The sequence below is a fragment of the Mobula hypostoma genome, chromosome 11 (genome assembly GCF_963921235.1).
Source record: "Mobula hypostoma chromosome 11, sMobHyp1.1, whole genome shotgun sequence".
NCBI classification, from domain to species: Eukaryota; Metazoa; Chordata; class Chondrichthyes; order Myliobatiformes; family Myliobatidae; genus Mobula; species Mobula hypostoma.
The window spans coordinates 42,676,747-42,694,647 of NC_086107.1; the positions used below are offsets into that span (position 1 = coordinate 42,676,747).

The following is a 17,901-nucleotide window of genomic DNA, read 5'->3' on the forward strand; positions in this document are numbered from 1 at the left end:
TGAGCAAAGCAGGTTAAAAAGATGCAAGAAATTCAAAACAAGACCTGAATATGCTGTAAATAGACAACAGGTCAGGCATCATCTAATGAAATTGAAACATACTTAACATTTCATTTTGAAGACTAGTCATCAGAACTAGGAAAGAGTGAACACCCTAGTTTTAAGTTACTGAGAGGGCAGAGTGAGTTTGGATGAAATAAGGACTATCTCTGCACAAATCAGTAAAAAGGACTTAAGCTTGGGGATCAGCATTTCATCTTCTCTGTGGGAATACCAAAGAACCTAGGACCAAATATTGGATTCAAAAGCTTCAGGGAACTCAGTTTTACTGTTTAAATCATAACTGGCCATTTTGTATCAGTTTTTCTTCACTTCATTAACCTGGACTGTCTTGTTGGGTAATTCCAAAGTCCCTGCAATTCACAGCTCTCATCTTGGTTTTTGTTCTCATTCTCCCCTCATTATCTATCAACCAGATTACTAGAACAACAGTTTTGCATAATGACAACTCTGGTCTCACCCTATAAGATATTTCCAATCCGTATATCTATAAGACCATAAGAAATAGGAGCAGAATTAGGCTATTCAGACCATCGAGTTAGCTCCACCCTTTCAATCATGCCTGATTTATTATCCCTCTCAATCCCATTCTCCTGCCTTCTCTCTGTAACCTTCGATGCCCTTGCTAATCAAGAACCTATCAACCTCTGCTTTAAGTATACCTAACGACTTGACCTCCATAGTCAACTGCGGCAACGAATTCCACAGATTCATCACACTCTGGCTAAAGAAATTCCTCATCTCTGTTCAAATGGGACATCCTTGTATTCTGAGTCTGTGTCATCTGGTCCTAGACTCTCCCACTATTGGAAACATTCTCTCCACATTCACTATATCCAGACCTTTCAATAGTCAAAAAGTTTTAATGGGTAAACTCCAGTGAGTACAGGCCCAGAACCACCAGACAGTCCTCATACATCAATCCTTTTCATTCCCAGGATAATTCTCATGAAACTGCTCTGGAGCCTCTCCATTGCCAACACAACCTTTCAAAGATAAGGAGCCTAAAATACTAAAATACTCCAAGTGTGGTATGACCAATGCCTAATGAAGCCTCAGCATTACATCCTCGCTTTTATATTCGAGTCCTCTCAAAATGAATGCTAACATTGCATTTGTCTTCCTTAATACCAATTTAACCTGCAAATTAACCATTACAGCATCCTGCAATAGGTCTTCCAAGTCCATTTGCATCCCTGATTTCTGAATTCAATCCTTCTTAGAAAATAGTCTATGCCTTAATTCCTTCTGTCAAACTGAATGACCATACACTTTCCTGCACTGTATTCCATCTGCCACTTCTTTGCACACTCTTCTAATCTGTCCTTCTGCAGCCTCCCTGCTTCCTCACCTATCTTTGTAATATCTGCACACTTCACCTCAAATCTATCAATTCCATCATCCAAATCATTTACAATATAGTTCAAGTTTCATTGTCATTCAGCTATACACATGAACACAGTAAAAAAAAAATTCCTCTAGAGCCAAGATGCAAAACAGTACCAACAGTCACACACAGCACATATAATTATGATAGTGGAAAAACATACAGCCCCAAAAAATATAGCCCAAGTCCCCGAGTGTCATGGCCTGTAGATTGAAGGTGCATTGGATGTTGTCCTGGAGCCATGTTTCTCAATGACCAAGCCCACAGCAGTACTGATCACATGCTAGGGCAACTGTAGATGAATGTAATCCAGCTCGTCTTCCACTAAGTGACCACAGGAGGGCAGCACTGACAGCAGGGGTCGGCCCCCACCTCACACAGAATCCAGTGACGCCTCTGCTCTCTCTGCCACACTGCCTCTGGCATGACCTTTCTTGGGCAGCTGCAACAGGTAACGCCGTGAGATGACAGCATGGTCTGTGCAACAACTGAAGACATGCAGCTCCCCTGCTGTTGGTTTTACCAATGAACTAGTGAATTGGACTTGAGTATTCTACATTACCAATGTCCAATAGGGTCTTGCGATCATAAGAAAAACGTCCTAGGCAATCATTTACACTATTTGTTGGACCATGCATCAGCACTGATACCTTCTTCCTTGGCTGGCTGTAGTAGGCAGCAACATGGTACGTCACAAATCCAGCTCCACCGCTATCAAGCAACTCGCTAGTGGGGTAGACCTGCAGTATGTGATGTTATAAATATCCAGCAATGCCTTGCAATCATAAAAAAAGAACGTAAAGGAGGAACAATATAATGTGAAAAGAAGTGGTCCCAACATAGACCCCTGCAGAGTACCGGTATTCACTGGCAGACAGCCAGAAGAGAGTCCCTTTAGTCTCACACTTTGCCTCCTGCTAGTCAGTCAATCCTATGTTCATGCTAGTATTGTTCCTGTAACACCATAGGCTCTTATATTATTTAGCAGCTTAATGTGCAGCACCTTGTCTAAGGCCTTCTGAATATCCAAGTAAACAACATCCACTGACTCCCTTGTCTATCCTGCCTGCAATTTCCTCAGAAAATTACAACAGTATTTGTCAGGCAAGATTTCCCATTAAGGAAATCATGCTGACTTTGCCTATTTTATCGTGTGCCTCCAGGTACCCCAAAACCTCATCCTTAATAATGGACTCTAACCCCTTGCCAACCACTGAAGTCAAGCTAACTGGCTTATAGTTTCCTGTCTTTTGCCTCCCTCCCTTCTTAAAAGAATGGAGGGACATTTGCAATTTTCCATTCATCTGGAACCACACCAGAATCTAATGATTCTTGAAAGGTAACAATTTCTTCAGCAACCTCTTTCAGAACCCTGGGGCATAGTCCATCTTGTCCAGGTGATTTACCTATCTTCAGACCTTTCAGCTTCCCAAGCACCTTCTCCTTAGTAATTGCAACTACACTCACTTCTGCCCCTTGACACTCTCAAATTTCTGGCATACAGCTAGTGTCTTCCATAGTGAAAACTGAGCAAAATACTCATTGAATGTCTGCCATTTGTTTGTCCCCCATTACTACCTCTCCAGCATCATTTTCCAACGGTCCACTGTCCGTTCTTGCCCTTCCTTTACTCATAATATCTGAAAAAAATTGTGGTATCCTCTTTGATATTATTGGTTAGCTTACCTTCATAACTTTTCTCTCCTTATTGTTTTCATTGCCTTCTGTTGGTTTTTAAGAAGCATCCCAATTCTCTAGCTTCCCACTAAATTTTGCTATATTATATGGCCATTCATACTGTATGACCCTTTCCTCTCCAAAATCCTCTGCAATTTAGAACTAATTTGTTTACCAATAAAGTGTCTTCATCTAGAAATACTAACATAGCTTCCCAGAGATGCTGCCAGATGTGCTGAGAATTTCCAGGATTTTCCTTAAGAAACAATTTGATACAGTTTTTTCCAAATCATATGTAGTATATAAGAAAGCTCTTTCCCAAGGCAGAAATGCCAGCAAACAAATGTATACATGGACTTTAGTTAAATGTCTCACAAGATCACTTATAGTGGGCTGATACAGAATTTTAAAGCATGTGGCATCCATGGAGAATGGTACATTGGATTCAAAACTGGTTTGGGCCATAGAAAACAGGGGGTAATGGAGGATTGTTATTCTGACTGGAGGTCTGTAACCAGTGTTGTTTCAAAACAACACTGATCTCCCCACCCACCGATCTCCCTCCTGGCACTTATCCTTGTAAGCAGAACAAGTGCTACACATGCCCTTACACTTCCTCCCTTACCACCATTCAGGGCACCAGCCAGTCCTTCCTTGTGAGGCGACACTTCACCTGTGAGTTGGCTGGGGTGATATACTGCGTCCGGTGCTCCCGATGTGACCTGCTATATATTGGCGAGACCCGACACAGACTGGGAGATCATTTCGTTAAACACCTACGCTCTGTCCGCCAGAGAAAGCAGGATCTCCCAGTGGCAACACATTTTAATTCCACATCTCATTCCCATTCTGGTATGTCTATCCACGGCCTCCTCTACTGTAAAGATGAAGCCACACTCAGGTTGGAGGAACAACACCTTATATTCTGTCTGGGTAGCCTCCAACCTGATGGCATGAACATTGACTTCTCAAACTTCCACTAATGCCCCACCTCCCCCTCGTACCCCATCCATTATTTATTTATATACACACATTCTTTCTCTCTCTCTCTCTCCTTTTTCTCCCTCTGTCCCTCTCACTATACCCCTTGCCCATCCTCTGGGTTTTCCCCCCCTCCCCCTTTTCCTTCTCCCTGGGCCTCCTGTCCCATGATCCTCTCATATCCCTTTTGCCAATCACCTGTCCAGCTCTTGGCTCCATCCCACCCCCTCCTGTCTTCTCCTATCATTTTGGATCTCCCCCTCCCCCTTCCACTTTCAAATCTCTTACTAGCTCTTCTTTCAGTTAGTCCTGATGAAGGGTCTCGGCCCGAAACGTTGACTGTACCTCTTCCTAGAGATGCTGCCTGGCCTGCTGCGTTCACCTGCAACTTTGATGTGTGTTGCTTGAATTTCCAGCATCTGCAGAATTCCTCGTGTTTGCGTTGTTTCAAAATGATCCATGCTGGGACTTCTGTTGTTTGATATGCACGTAATTTGGATGAAACTGTAAATATGGATAATGTGGAAAGGATATAGATCAGTTGGAAGTATGCTCAGAGAATGGTAGATGGAGTTTAATCTGGACCTGTATGAGGTGTTGGACTTTAGGAGGTCAAATGCAAGAAGAAATTGTAGAGTAAATGAAATTATCCTTTGGGTACTGAAATGCAGAAGGATCTTAGGTGAAATTCTATAGCTCTCTGAAAGTGGCAACACAAACAGCTGGGGTGATAAAGGTGACATACAGCATACTTGCCTTCTTTGGTAAAGGTGCTGAGTATAAATCAAGAAGTCATGTTGCAGTTGTAGGAAACTTTGGTTGGGACACATTTGGAGTATTGCTTGCAGTTCTGGTCGCTGTATTACAGGCTGGATGTGGAAGCTTTGGAAAGGATGCACAAAAACTTGCACCAGGATGTAGCTTAGATTAGAGAGCATTAATTAAAAGGACAATTTGGATTGTTTTCTCTGTAGTACTGGGGGCTAAGGAGTGACATGACAGAAATTTGTAAAATTACGAGAGGTACAGACAGAATAAATATTCGGAGTATTTTTTCCAGTAGGAGGGAAGTATCAAATAAGAAGCATAACTTTGAGTTAAGAGGGGTAAAAGGCAAGTTCTTTTTATATAGAGAGAATGGTAGTGCCTGGAACATGCTGCCTGGGGAGGTAGTGAAAACAGTTAGGACAGTAACATTTAAGAGATATTTAAATAGATGGTTAATGGATGGATATATAGTTGGTCATATGCTGGTAGGTGGGATTAGTTAAAATTAGCATGGTCTGTACAGACATTGCAGGTTGCTGGGCGTTTCTGTGCTGTCCTATATTCTACATTAATCAAAGGATACAGTTGTAATATAATTAGAAAATGAGTAAGAGGGAAGATAAAGGATATAAATGGTTGTGAACTGAAATACACTACCTGGAAGGCAGGCTGAAGCAGATTCAACAATGATACAAATTCTCCAGAGAAAAGCAATTAGTTGGGTATCAGAGAAGTGAAATTAATTAATTAATTGAACAGCTCTACAAAAGCAGCAATATGTAATTGATTATATTGTTCAGTGATCTAATATTCTACGGGCGGTGTTCTAATGTATTAATTGATAAATCGATCTAGCATAATTACATTGCATTAAAACATTATTTTCCTTGACATCATTGCTTATGTCTTCCATTTATGAACTGTTGTATCATCTAGTTACGAGAGAAGCAGTATCTTTTTTTAAGATATTCAAGATAGCTTGAGTGTCTCCTTCTGAGCCACCAGATCAAAGAATATGTTTAAGCCTAGATGATGGTTTTGAATAATACAGTACGTCTTTTGCGTAACTATAGCCATGGTGGTGTAGCAGTTAATATGACGTTATTACAGCTTGGGGCGTCAGAGTTCAGAGTTCAATCCCAGTGTCATCTACAACGATCTGTAAAGTTTATACGTTCTTCCCGTGGAATGCGCGCATTTTCTCTGGGTACTCCGGTTTCCTTCCACAGTTCAAGGACATTCTGATTAGTAGGTTAATTGGTCATTGTAACTTGTCCCATGATTAGGGTAGGGGGTTGCTGAGTGGCTCAGATCTCTAAATGAATAGCAGGCATGCTAACTGATTGCCTCTTATCCTCTATGAGGGAGCCATTTATGATCAAAGATTTGATATAACAGAATCAATTTCTAATGTGAGATATGCCTCCATCTTCAATATTTGCAGCTAACAGATGTTGCTACATAAATGCATAATCCAGACAGAGTGGAATAATAAAGCAGGAAGCATATTTCAAGAGTGCAAATATTGGGAGGAGGTTGAGGATTTGTGAGTCGTGTTTGTGGTGGTGTCAGGGACACAAAAGCTCAGAATTTCCTCTCCTTGCCTGGCAGACGTCTCATGCTCTCTCTAAGCCCCTGAAGAATGTTTTTGGATGGTCCTTTACTGGGCTTATGAATGGGTATACTATGAAAATCTGATCTGTCTTTTCAAACAGTAAGCCTCCCAGGATTCTTAACACAAAACTTTTCCCTCAATAAAAATCGAGAATCAGCAGAAAACTGGGCCATTTCAGTTTAACTGCTTCTCTCAGCTCTTATCACAATAATCATGAAGAGTTAAAATCTTCATTTACATCAGAAAATGGGTAATATCTTTATTTCATGTGTAAAATAGAATAAATAAATGTATCAGTATGTTATACTGTTGTTTGTTCATTCATTCAGCCCTGACGAAACGTCGACTCATCGTTTCTAACTGATGCTGCCCGACCTGCTGACTTCATCCAGCGTACTGAAAGTGTTGCTTTAATCACAGCATCTGCGGATTATTTTGTGTTTACTCCTCATTCACTTATACAAGTAATTGTTCCCGATTGATTTATTGTGTAAACAGTTCAGAAAATTCTGCCCATAGACTTTTGAAGAAAGTAGTACCATACAGCACCACAAAATACATCTTATAGCCAATGTTTGGAATAAAGGGTCATAGGGCACATTACCCTGTACAGTGATCATACTTGTGGAGAGTCAAAAGGCTTTACTGTACTGTGTCAAGGAACGCCCATTCTGTCATAAGAATAGGGTTTATACATCTGATCCGGTTACGCCAGATTAATGTTGGTCCACAGAATATGATGTAGGATTTCACAAATAAAATGACATGAGGCATTTTATGTTTAAGAAAAACTGTTAACTCATTTATTGTACTCCAAATACGGAACATCAACAGTACAGTAACAGAACTTCATGCAATACGTCATCATGTCAGACCAGTCTCTTAAAGTGAACCCCATCTCAATGTTGGTGGTTAAGAATTATGTACGATTCCTCTAATTACATTATCCTACAAAGATACTAGAGAACTGTACTGGTAATGGAATTTAAATGTCATGAGAAAAAGGTGAGAATCTTCCTCTTTGGTGAAGGCCACTGCTTTGCACTTAGGTTGCACACATTCATCCACACACATCAGTTCAGATTGTTTATTTCTTGCTGCATTAAGCCTTGAGCAACTGCCTTTTATAAACAGATGCAGATGTAATTAAACATGTATTGAGCTACCAGAGGAAGTGGCAGATATAGCTGCAGTTACAATGTTTAAAAGATACTTGGACAGGGAATGTTCAGAGGAATACAGGCCAAATGCAGCAAAGGAGACGAGCTCAGGAAGACAACACGGCCAGCATGGATGAGTTAGGTCACTGGGCCTGTCTCCATGTCGTACAACCCTGTGAATCAGAATCTAAGCACATTTACTGAAACTGTGATGGAACAAAAGTCATTAACGAAACAACTAAAAACAGTTGGACTACACTAGGGTACTTTGGGTAGGCCAAAAGGTTTGACCTTCAACAACCACAACCTCTCCTTTGTAAATGGCTTGACTGCCATCAGGACTAGACTCCATTGGCTCTGAATCTGGAAGCAGCAATGAAAGAATAAAAGAAAAGATTCAAGATTGTTTAATGTCATTTCCAGTACACAAGTGTAAAGGAGAATTAAATAATTGTTATTTTCGATTCGATGCAGCACAGAAAACTCAATAAAGAACACTATAATAAAACCACAATAAATATAAATACACCAGATAGCTTACTTATATATATATATATATATATATATATCTATATAAGATTGATGGTATGTCCATAAAGTGACACTAGGCACAGGAGTGTCTGTACAGAAGGTGACTCTGACAGGAAATAATAAAGTAGTGGTGGTGGGGAGAGTTAGTGGGTGGAAGTGTTGGTCAGCTTTACCACTTGGGGAATGTAACTGTTCTTGAGGCTAGTGGTCCTAGCGTGGATGCTATGTAGCCTCCTTCCTGACAGGAGTGGGATAAAGAGTTTATGAGCAGGCTGGGTGGGATCCTTTAGGATGTAGCTGGCCTTCTTTCTGGCACCTTTCAGTATACACGTTCTTGATGGTGGGTAGGCTGGTGCCACTGAAGCATTGGACAGTTTTGATTACCCATTGTAGAGCCCATCAGGTTCCCCCTTCTCCAGCCCCTTATCTCTTTCACCAATCAACTTCACAGCTCTTTACTCTACCCCTTCCCCTCTCCCGGTTTCACCTATCACCTACCACCTACCACCTTGTACTTTTTCCTCTCCTCCCCCCACCTCCCTGCTCTAAATTCTCATCTTTTTTTCCCCCATTCCTGATGAAGACTCTGCATCCAAAACATCAACTGTTTAGATGCTGCCTGGCCAGCTGAGTTCCTCCAGCATTTTGTGTGTGATGCTTGGGAGAGAAAAAAGTACTTGATGGTGTCTTGTTCACAAGTAAGGAAATTTAGGACTTCCACGTTCAGGTGCCAGTCCTGAACTTGCTAGCCCAGCTTTTGTTAATAATTTCCTGGCTATGCTCTAATGTTGAGCAATAGAGCATGAACTTGTTGCAGTTCCTCAGCAGACACTTATGGTGAGTAACTCATTCAAAGGATCTACACTGGCTGTAAACAAGCCCATTCATTTGAATGAACTAGAACAGCTGCAGGCAAGAAGTGCAAAATTCTTCACATTGCTTAAAAGTTTTTAAATGCTTTGAGGTGTTATTTAGCCTTTTAATTTTTATGTATGTTCAATAATTTTGAAGATATTTTTGTTTTGATTCTATTTAAAAGGTTTTTCAATGTCAGAACATTCTGAAACATTTGGTTGGTTTATCTAGGCATGACAAAGCCAGCTGTTGAGCAAATTGATGTGCAAGGCTTGATCTGGCGGTAACTTGATATTTATACAGGTTTGCTTCTGCCAGTTAACAGTTGCAGATTTACAAAGAGTAAGTTGTGCTATGTGTAGTATTGGCAGCAAGTTCTACTCAAAGTGTTATTTGTTTTTACACAGAATCCTTCATTTTCTGAAGCGATCATGTTAAGAAATTAGAATACACTGATTTTTTTCAGGACCACATTCTGCTAAGCATGAATTATAGCTTTGTGCAACTTTAGAAACTCATTTGAACCTAATGATTTTTGCATAGTAGGGAAGTAAAGATTCTGGGGAAAAGGTTGGTAGCTGCAGATGAATCCATGGCCAGATCAGCCATGACTTTATTGACTGGCAGAGGAGGTTCAATGGACCAGATGACCTACTCCTGCTCCTACTTCCATTATTCTTATGTTACAAAGCACAGGGTTTCAATTTTTCAAAGCAAGTCTAGATGGCAATCATAGTAGTTTGAGTTCAAGTCAATTCATGTAATTTCCTTTATTTGTGCTGGAGGAGGCTACAAAATGCATAGTATGTGGAAAAGAACAGAATCCAAATGAGAGCAACTTTGACATTTTTTACAGCAAATTACATACGTGCAGAAATGTCACAGTTTCATGGAAAGAATGCTCCATGTATGTGTAACTGAATCACTTTGTGAGGAGAATAACCAGTCTTGGAACACAAATCTTCAAGACTTTGCACTGCCATTTGCTTTCTTCATTTCAAAGTCATGATGTGAATTGAATTGGCTGGATAGGTTTCTCCAAGTTTGGGAAAAAAAATGGAGGCCAAATTGATTAAAGATGCCCGTCAGATATTCAAATTTGCATTTTGCACACACATGCTAGGCTGCAGCCTTATAGTGGAAGGTGATGTTCACAGCAACCTTTTCAGTCTGATACCCATTTAATTATCCAAGTTGGTTTAGGTCAACAAAGCTTGATTTCATCCATTAATTGTGATTATTACTTTATCCATAGCATACTGCTTTGAACTTTTATATGGTTATGTATTGGAGATCCTGGAGAATAACACTTAGCTTTCAGGTACAATATTATTATTCCTGCTGAGCCCTTTTACACTGAACCAGATTTGGTCCTGTTACATGACAGTAATAACCATTAGGGATTGGGCAACTCTGTCAAAGGTTGTGTTACAAACCATTCTTAGTGACAGACATTTAATTCCATTGTTACTCTTAAAGCTTCTTTAAGGTGTTGTTCAGCAGGGTGAAGTACTGAACTAACATTTCAGGGAAGGAAGGAAATGGTAATTCATGTGAAGTTTCCATGTTGGACTGTGACCTAATTGTTTCAGTAACTATTGAGGGCTCCCACATCCAATCTCTCTCTGATGTATATTACTGTATCAATACCTCTGGTGGGCCTGTGCCCTTTACATCCACCCTCTTCCCACTCCCTGTCGGAAAAGATGGACATGGAAGAAATTTTGGATGTTGTAGAAAATTATGATTTTGTGTGACTACTGCATGATCAGTCTGTCAGACAACTCTCTGTTGTTCCTTAAACTTACATTGAGTCTTGATGTAATAGAGCAGGAGGCTACAGGCAGAGAGATCAGAATAGGAGTTGGATGATGAATTAAAATGGCCGCAACTGAAAGACTGTTTTGCAGCCTTTCAGATAATATTGAATTATATAACTTTAGTTAACATGTCCTTCCTTATATATAAAAACTTTTACCACCTACCACTTGTTTTTATTATGCACTCCGTGCCTAGCCTGGCCTTCTGAACACATCCCAGTGTGCCTGAACTCCATCACCAACACGTTGCTTAACCATGGTACAGTGTCCCAACTGCCCGAGTTCATAGGAGAAATTCCTTTGGTTGTGCCATATTTCATCACAACGTCAACTTGCTTCTCCTTCTCAGGTCCGATAAGAGTCTCTCATCTGAAACATGTTTGTCTTTCCACAGATGCTAACTGACCTGTTCAGTTTTACCAGTTTTATTTCCATTTTATGATTTTATATTATATTGGCTCTGTTTTTCTTATCCCACACATTTCAAGCTGCTAGGCTGCACATATAGCCCCTTTGTTCCCTGCATCTCTCACTATCATCACTCCTACTAAAAACTAATTCACAGCTCCATGTCACCTCTCAGTCTCCACCCAGATGAAAGGAATCACCTGCAGTCTATTTAAACCCCGCTCTCACCCATTGAATCAGTCAACCTCAATAAGTTGCTCCTAGCTTTCAGTTACCTTGATGTGTTACATATCTGTCCTCTCTTGTTCTGTAGCCATTTGTGGCTTGTTATTTTGTAGTTTATTAGTAAAATATCATTTACTGCCAAATTGTCTCTAATACTTTGCGTTTGGGACAAGCCTCCTCTACATTTCCAGACACACTCTTTGCAGTTTTGATGAAAGATTGCAAACTTAAAAGTATCCTGGGCTAGAACATATTCATTCCATTGCAAAGTGTTTTAAAAGATTCTACTCTTATTGCCTTCATCTCTTTTGTGTTCCACTTCCAAGGCCTTGAATTTTCAGGAGAACCTTTAATCCTCCAGGTCTTCCATTGCTGATTATTCTGCCCTACCTAATTTCCTTCCTTTCTCCGCCATTCCCCTTTAAAAACTCTACCCAACCTATACCAGTGACTTAAGTTTCAACTACGACTTTTTTTTCCCCATTAAAGGCCCTAAAATACACGAGACTCGACATCACACGGATGCCATGGACTTGATCATCACTTGGCAGCAAGATAAATAAAGTACAAAGGTCCTTCCAGATTTTTCTCCGAAGTTCGCTCTTGCGATCGGACCAAGGGTTCTCAACAGAGGATGAAATCGGCAGTAATAAGGTAACAATTTTGGAACGAGAAATGAATTAGAATGATTAACCTACAGTGACCGAGCACACCTGCAAAAAAGTTCATTTGTTTCAGTACCTGCCCATGAACTTCACTCTGTTTTTTCATGAAGACATGCGGCTCGGTGATGAGGGAGAAGACGCTTCCTATAAGAGGTAGGGCGGCGGGTCCAGGCGGGAAACCCTGGGGTCTCTTCTGCTTCAGCAGATGGCGCATCAACAACAGACTCAGCAGCAACAAGAGCAAGGTACCCAGGACGGAACAGATGTCCGAAAAAGAGGGCGCGCAGCCCGGCCACGGAGCCGACATCACTCAAGCGCGTTCCGCAGGCAACTCGTTTGCAGACAGATGTCGCTTTCGCTCTTCATCTGTCGCTAGTCCCGCCTCCGCGCCTTCATTGGATAAATTCCCAAAGGCTGCGTCTTTCTGATTGATCGACAATTGTTGTCAATCCACCTCGCCGGTGTGTTGGTTTTCATTTGGATTCTCCTCATGGGGAGCTTTCTGCGGGAGTTTGGTCCGCGTGGCCCTGGGAGTCAGTGCGGCAGTCCAGGACTGTTGACCGTTTGTCAGAGTCTTCCTCCTTCTCAGCAGTCAAGCACGATGTCCACTTCTGTCCGAGGTGACTAATGAGCCGAAAGTGGGAACGGAAGACTACTGCAGATGGAGCAGAGGTGGTTGGCGGTGTAAACGGTTGGAGCACCCTTTCTGCCATTTATAGAGGGCTTCTGTGTGCCCTGCATAGACCAAAGTTTCTCAATGCTGTCCCAAATCCCCCTTCTCTAGTAATAGCCAGGAATTCCCAAGAGTCAGTAAGGATGCGATATTTTTTCAAGGAAGCGCCATCCTTCAATCTTTTCGCTATCAACAGCCACTCCCTTTCCATGCCGTGCCAGAGTGCTCACATCTCTTAAACTGCCACCATAAATATCAATCAAGATATAACATAATTCCTGTCGATGAGCTGAGCACTGTTGTCCAGAATCATAGTAAGGGCAAGTTGAACCCATGCTTTCTGTCTGTGCTGCATTAGAAGCAGAGACATAGATCTACAGACACTGCTTGATGAAAGTATTAACGTGGAGCTGTCTATTATTACTGCCTATAAGGAAGAAAGGATGCCAGACCTGTATAACCCTTTGTGGTTGGTTGGATTTGGTAGACCCATGACCTCTTTCATAACAGGCATGCATATGAGGGCAGTGAGAAACAAAACCTGTAAAAGACCATATCCCATCCTGACCAAAGAATTCTAACGGTTATGTGTACTTTTTAACCTCTGTTAGCATAAACTAACATCCAATGTTATAACATGAAATGTTATATCTGATGGTAGCCCTTAACCTGTGACATATGAGCAATTAGGAACACTGTCACAACTTAGTGTTCAATGTCCTGGTTGTCACAACTCATCAAAGGTGGATACAATGGGAGAAATCTGTTGATTTCAATTGTTTAAGTCTTAGAGCATGGGGTCTCCAGAGAATTTTCAATGCAACAAATCTAGTGGAGCTGTCGGGTGCAGTCTAGGTGCACCATGGTAGGGAACTCTAGGACAAGAGGGCATGACTTCAGGATTGATTAGAACAGAGATGTGGAGAAATTACTTTAGTCAGAGGGTGGTGGATCTGTGGAATTTGTTGCCACAAGCAGCTGTGGAGGCCAAATTTCTCTGTGCTTTTAAGGCAGAGATAGATTCTTGATTAACCAGGGCATCAAAAGGTATGGGGAGAAGACAGGGGAGTGGGGATGACTGGAAGAATTGGATCAGCCCATGATTGAATGACAGAGCAGGCACAATGGGCCGAATGGCCTACTTCTGCTCCTATATCTTTTGGTCTTATGGATTCCTGCCGCATTGGCCGTTCCCTTTTATCCCTTCTGCATTTTAGGACAAGATACAAAAGCTTAAAAGCCAGATGATCAAACTCAAGCACAGTTTCTTTCTTCTGAAATAACTACCACTCTTACACCTACGTATTTCCTGGTGGTACTGCCACCTTCTTAAACCTTTTGTGTACCTCTTCTGTTCTTGTCTCTTCAGTACTTCCTTTTACACTACCTCAGTTTGCACCGTTGTTTTGTTTTGTACTCATCGGTGTATTTATTGTTACCATATACAGTGGATTCCGGTTAATTGGGTCATCAGTTAATCAAGGCAGCCATTTATTTGGGACAACTTTTAAAGAACAAGAACTAATCGAGAGAATAGCCAGGATCCCCTTCATTTATTTGGGACTCAATGCCACTTAATTGGGCAGGAGACTGTAGCTGAACAGTTTCTAATTAGCATCAGTCACGTGCAATGTGTGGCCATTAGGCACCACACCATGTTTCGAGTGAACAATATCTAAACAGCATCAGTTTCATTTGTTTATCTTCAAATAGCAGTGAATGTGGTCACTGATATTTAGTGAGAAATAAGCAGTAAGAAAATTCTGAACTGTGTTGCTCACTGCAGTTTCAAGCAGTCAGGTTCAGAGATGCCAGAAAAGGCTAGGAGTGAAAATGAAACAATTTCACTCCTTCAACATGTCAGGGATTACAAAGAATTTGAAGGTATTGACAATCACCTTGAATGTTATAATGAAAATGAAGAGTTGGAGGATGCAATTGTCAAAAGCATTGCATGAAGGCAGTCCATTATCTGTACTAGGTGTCTGTGCTAATTTTCTTCATTCACAGTCAAAAGAATATGATGCGGAGGAATTCCTCCATCTGTAAGTATTAGGAATTAATACATAATTTTATAGTATCATAGTAGTATTGGTAGTGTTCTAATTTGTTCTGTATTTCATTTAAATACATAATTAGTTACTCAGTTTCTCTTTTTGAACTATTTCCATGAAGCTTTAGCTAATTGGGGTAGCTGCCTAATTGGGCCAAAATGTCTCAATTAACCAGAATCTAATGTATAGTATTTAATCTGTGTACTTCATGCAATCAAGGAATGTCATTGCCCACTGGTGTATATAACAATAAATTAATCTGGTTGCATCAGTTGAGTTCTTTAACCATGTAATATACTATCACCAGTGGAAAAGTTATCAGCTCCAGTGATATCAGTCAGTTTTTGCACTTGTAGTAAGTTCTGTCATTAAAGCTGCAAACTAAAATCTAACTTCTTAGAATGATTAACTGTCTATTTTGAGAGAGGAGAGGAGTAATTTATGTGAATCAACAGTACCATTCCTATTTGAGGACCTTATCCTGCCGAGAATGACAGAATTTAATTTACCCTTTGAACGTACAATTCAATTGTTCCCGAAAGGGATTGCACCCAATACCGTGGCATGGCCTAAATTGATACCGAAATCCACATTTGAGATCCTGTCAATTCAGGGTGAAGTATGTTTGTGTATACTTTGACCCAATGTAGATTTTAGATGATGTTATGATAATAGCATGTGCTATCCAAATACTACATTTGTAGTGCCCGTTCACGAACTTACTGTTCAAACAGAGCAACTACTGAAGAAGCTCGTACTAATAATTTCACTAGCATTTGCATTGAACTTGGCCATGATACCAAAGTGACAGTGGACACACTATTTAGTTCCATTAGTCTCCCCTCAAATATGAACAAGACAAAGGCCAATAATTAGGCACATTTTCTGAATTATTCTTCACTTGCACAAGAGAATATCTTGGTAAATCCATTTGAACTGGTTAGCAAGACAAGCCTGATGTCCATCTGAAATCTTTATTAGAACCCACACTCAATAGGACAGATCAAAGCTGAACAGACATTTTGCAGTTTTGTCAAGAAGGAATCTCCGGTCGTTTCCATTACATCTCAGTAGAGATGTCCAGTGATCTCAAGGTGATGACAAGTCATCACAGGTTACATTGACTTTGTATTATATAATTCTGAAGTACACAATGATATGCCAAATGGTTTCTAGCTATTTGTTGGGTTAATTCTCAACAGAATTATCTTCTGTTTTTGTTAACATACTAGATTAGATTAGATTATGAGGACACGCAGTCCTCTTTTATTGTCATTTAGTAATGCATGCATTAAGAAATGATACAATGTTTTTCCAGAATGATATCACAGAAACACATGACAAACTGACTTAAGAACTAACAAAAACCACATAATTATAACATATAGTTACAACAATGCAAAGCAATACCATAATTTGATAAGATCAGACCATGGCACGGTAAAAGTCTCAAAGTCTCTCGAAAGTCCCATCATCTCACGCAGACGGTAAACCTCCAGCACTGCAAACTTGCCGATGCAGCATACTGGAAACATCCGACCACAGTCTGACTCCGAGTCCGTCCAAAAATTCCGAGCCTCCGACCAGCTCTCCGATACCGAGCACCGAGCACCGAGCACCATCTCTGCCGAGCGCTTTGACCCCGGCCCCGGCAACAGGCAATAGGGAACGCCGAGGATTTGGGGCCTTCCCCTCTGGAGATTCTCGATTGCACAGTAGCAGCGGCAGCGAAGCGGGCATTTCAGAAGTTCCTCCAAGTGTTCCTCCGTGCTTCTCATGGCTATCTCCATCAAATCCGGATTGTGCACGGCCCCCTAGTTAACACTATGATATTCATTCGGAACGGCCACGTGTGCTGCGTCGCGCCGCCATCTTCTCCTCCCTCTGCTCAATTTTCTGTATGGATACCTTTGTGGTCTTTTGGAGGTAGCTATGGTAACTGGAGGATGAGACTAAGTTGGGAGCAGTGAGCGGTGACATTGCCCAATCTTACCCTGATGCAGGGTTTCAACTCAAAATGTCAACCAACACTTTGCTTTCATAGATGCAGCTTGGCCCATTGTGTTCTTCCAGCAGATTATTTTTTCCTCTCCATCTTCCAGGCTTCTAAGGCTTATTGCTGCTGATTTAAAAAAAAACTGTTGCTGGTAATGATAAATGCTGTTGGTTGTACAAATGAAAGTTAAAGGAGCCCATTACAAATAAAACTGTAAACAGTTATGCTTTATTTGCTTCTGCTTTGTCTTAACTTCATGAGCCATATAATTCTACAGAGTTTTTGGTATATACCTTGTTCAGAAGATACGCTAAGCACTGAGTTCCAGGAACGAATGGAATTCTATCTTTCCACATATATTTACCTGAGAATCACAGGATTGTGAATGAACAATGGACATTGGAATGAGGCCAGATTGTCCTTAGGCAAGAATTAATTCTATTCATAACCAACCTTTCATCATAATAGATGTGAATGCTAATGGACAATAGTCATTGAGGTAACTCACCCTGCTCTGCTATGGCAGTGGTATGATTGATGCCATTTTGATGAAGGTGGGAACTTCTACCTGCAGCAGTGAGAGACTGAAGCTGTCCTTGAACACTCCAGCCAGCTGGTTGGCACATATTTTCAGTATCCTGCCAGTTACATCATTAGGGCCTGGTGCGGGTGTGTGATGAACTTAGAGCATGAATCAATGTAAGGAACTATGATGTGGGTTGACAGAGGGACAGAAATAGATTGTAAGGCTGAGTACAGGGCTACGGTAGGAAACTTTGTCACATGGTGTGAGCAGAATTATCTGCAGCTTAATGTGAAAAAGACTAAGGAGCTGGTGGTGGACCTGAGGAGGGCTAAGGTACTGGTGACCCCTGTTTCCATCCAGGGGGTCAGTTGGACATGGTGGAGGATTACAAATACCTGGGGGTACGAATTGACAATAAACTGGACTGGTCAAAGAACACTGAGGCTGTCTACAAGAAGGGTCAGAGCCGCCTCTATTTCCTGAGGAGACTGAGGTCCTTT

At 41.1% G+C, this 17,901-nt stretch overlaps 1 protein-coding gene across 1 annotated transcript in view; it reads right to left on the bottom strand.

The window, feature by feature from the left end:
• LOC134354205 (vitamin D 25-hydroxylase) overlaps window positions 1-12,459 on the bottom strand; it is a 45,288-nt gene extending 32,829 nt beyond the window's left edge. The window contains exon 1 of the mRNA XM_063063097.1: window positions 12,229-12,459. Coding sequence (XP_062919167.1) covers window positions 12,229-12,459 — 231 coding nt within the window. The remainder of the gene's footprint in view (window positions 1-12,228) is intronic.
• Between the last annotated feature and the right edge of the window lie 5,442 nt (window positions 12,460-17,901).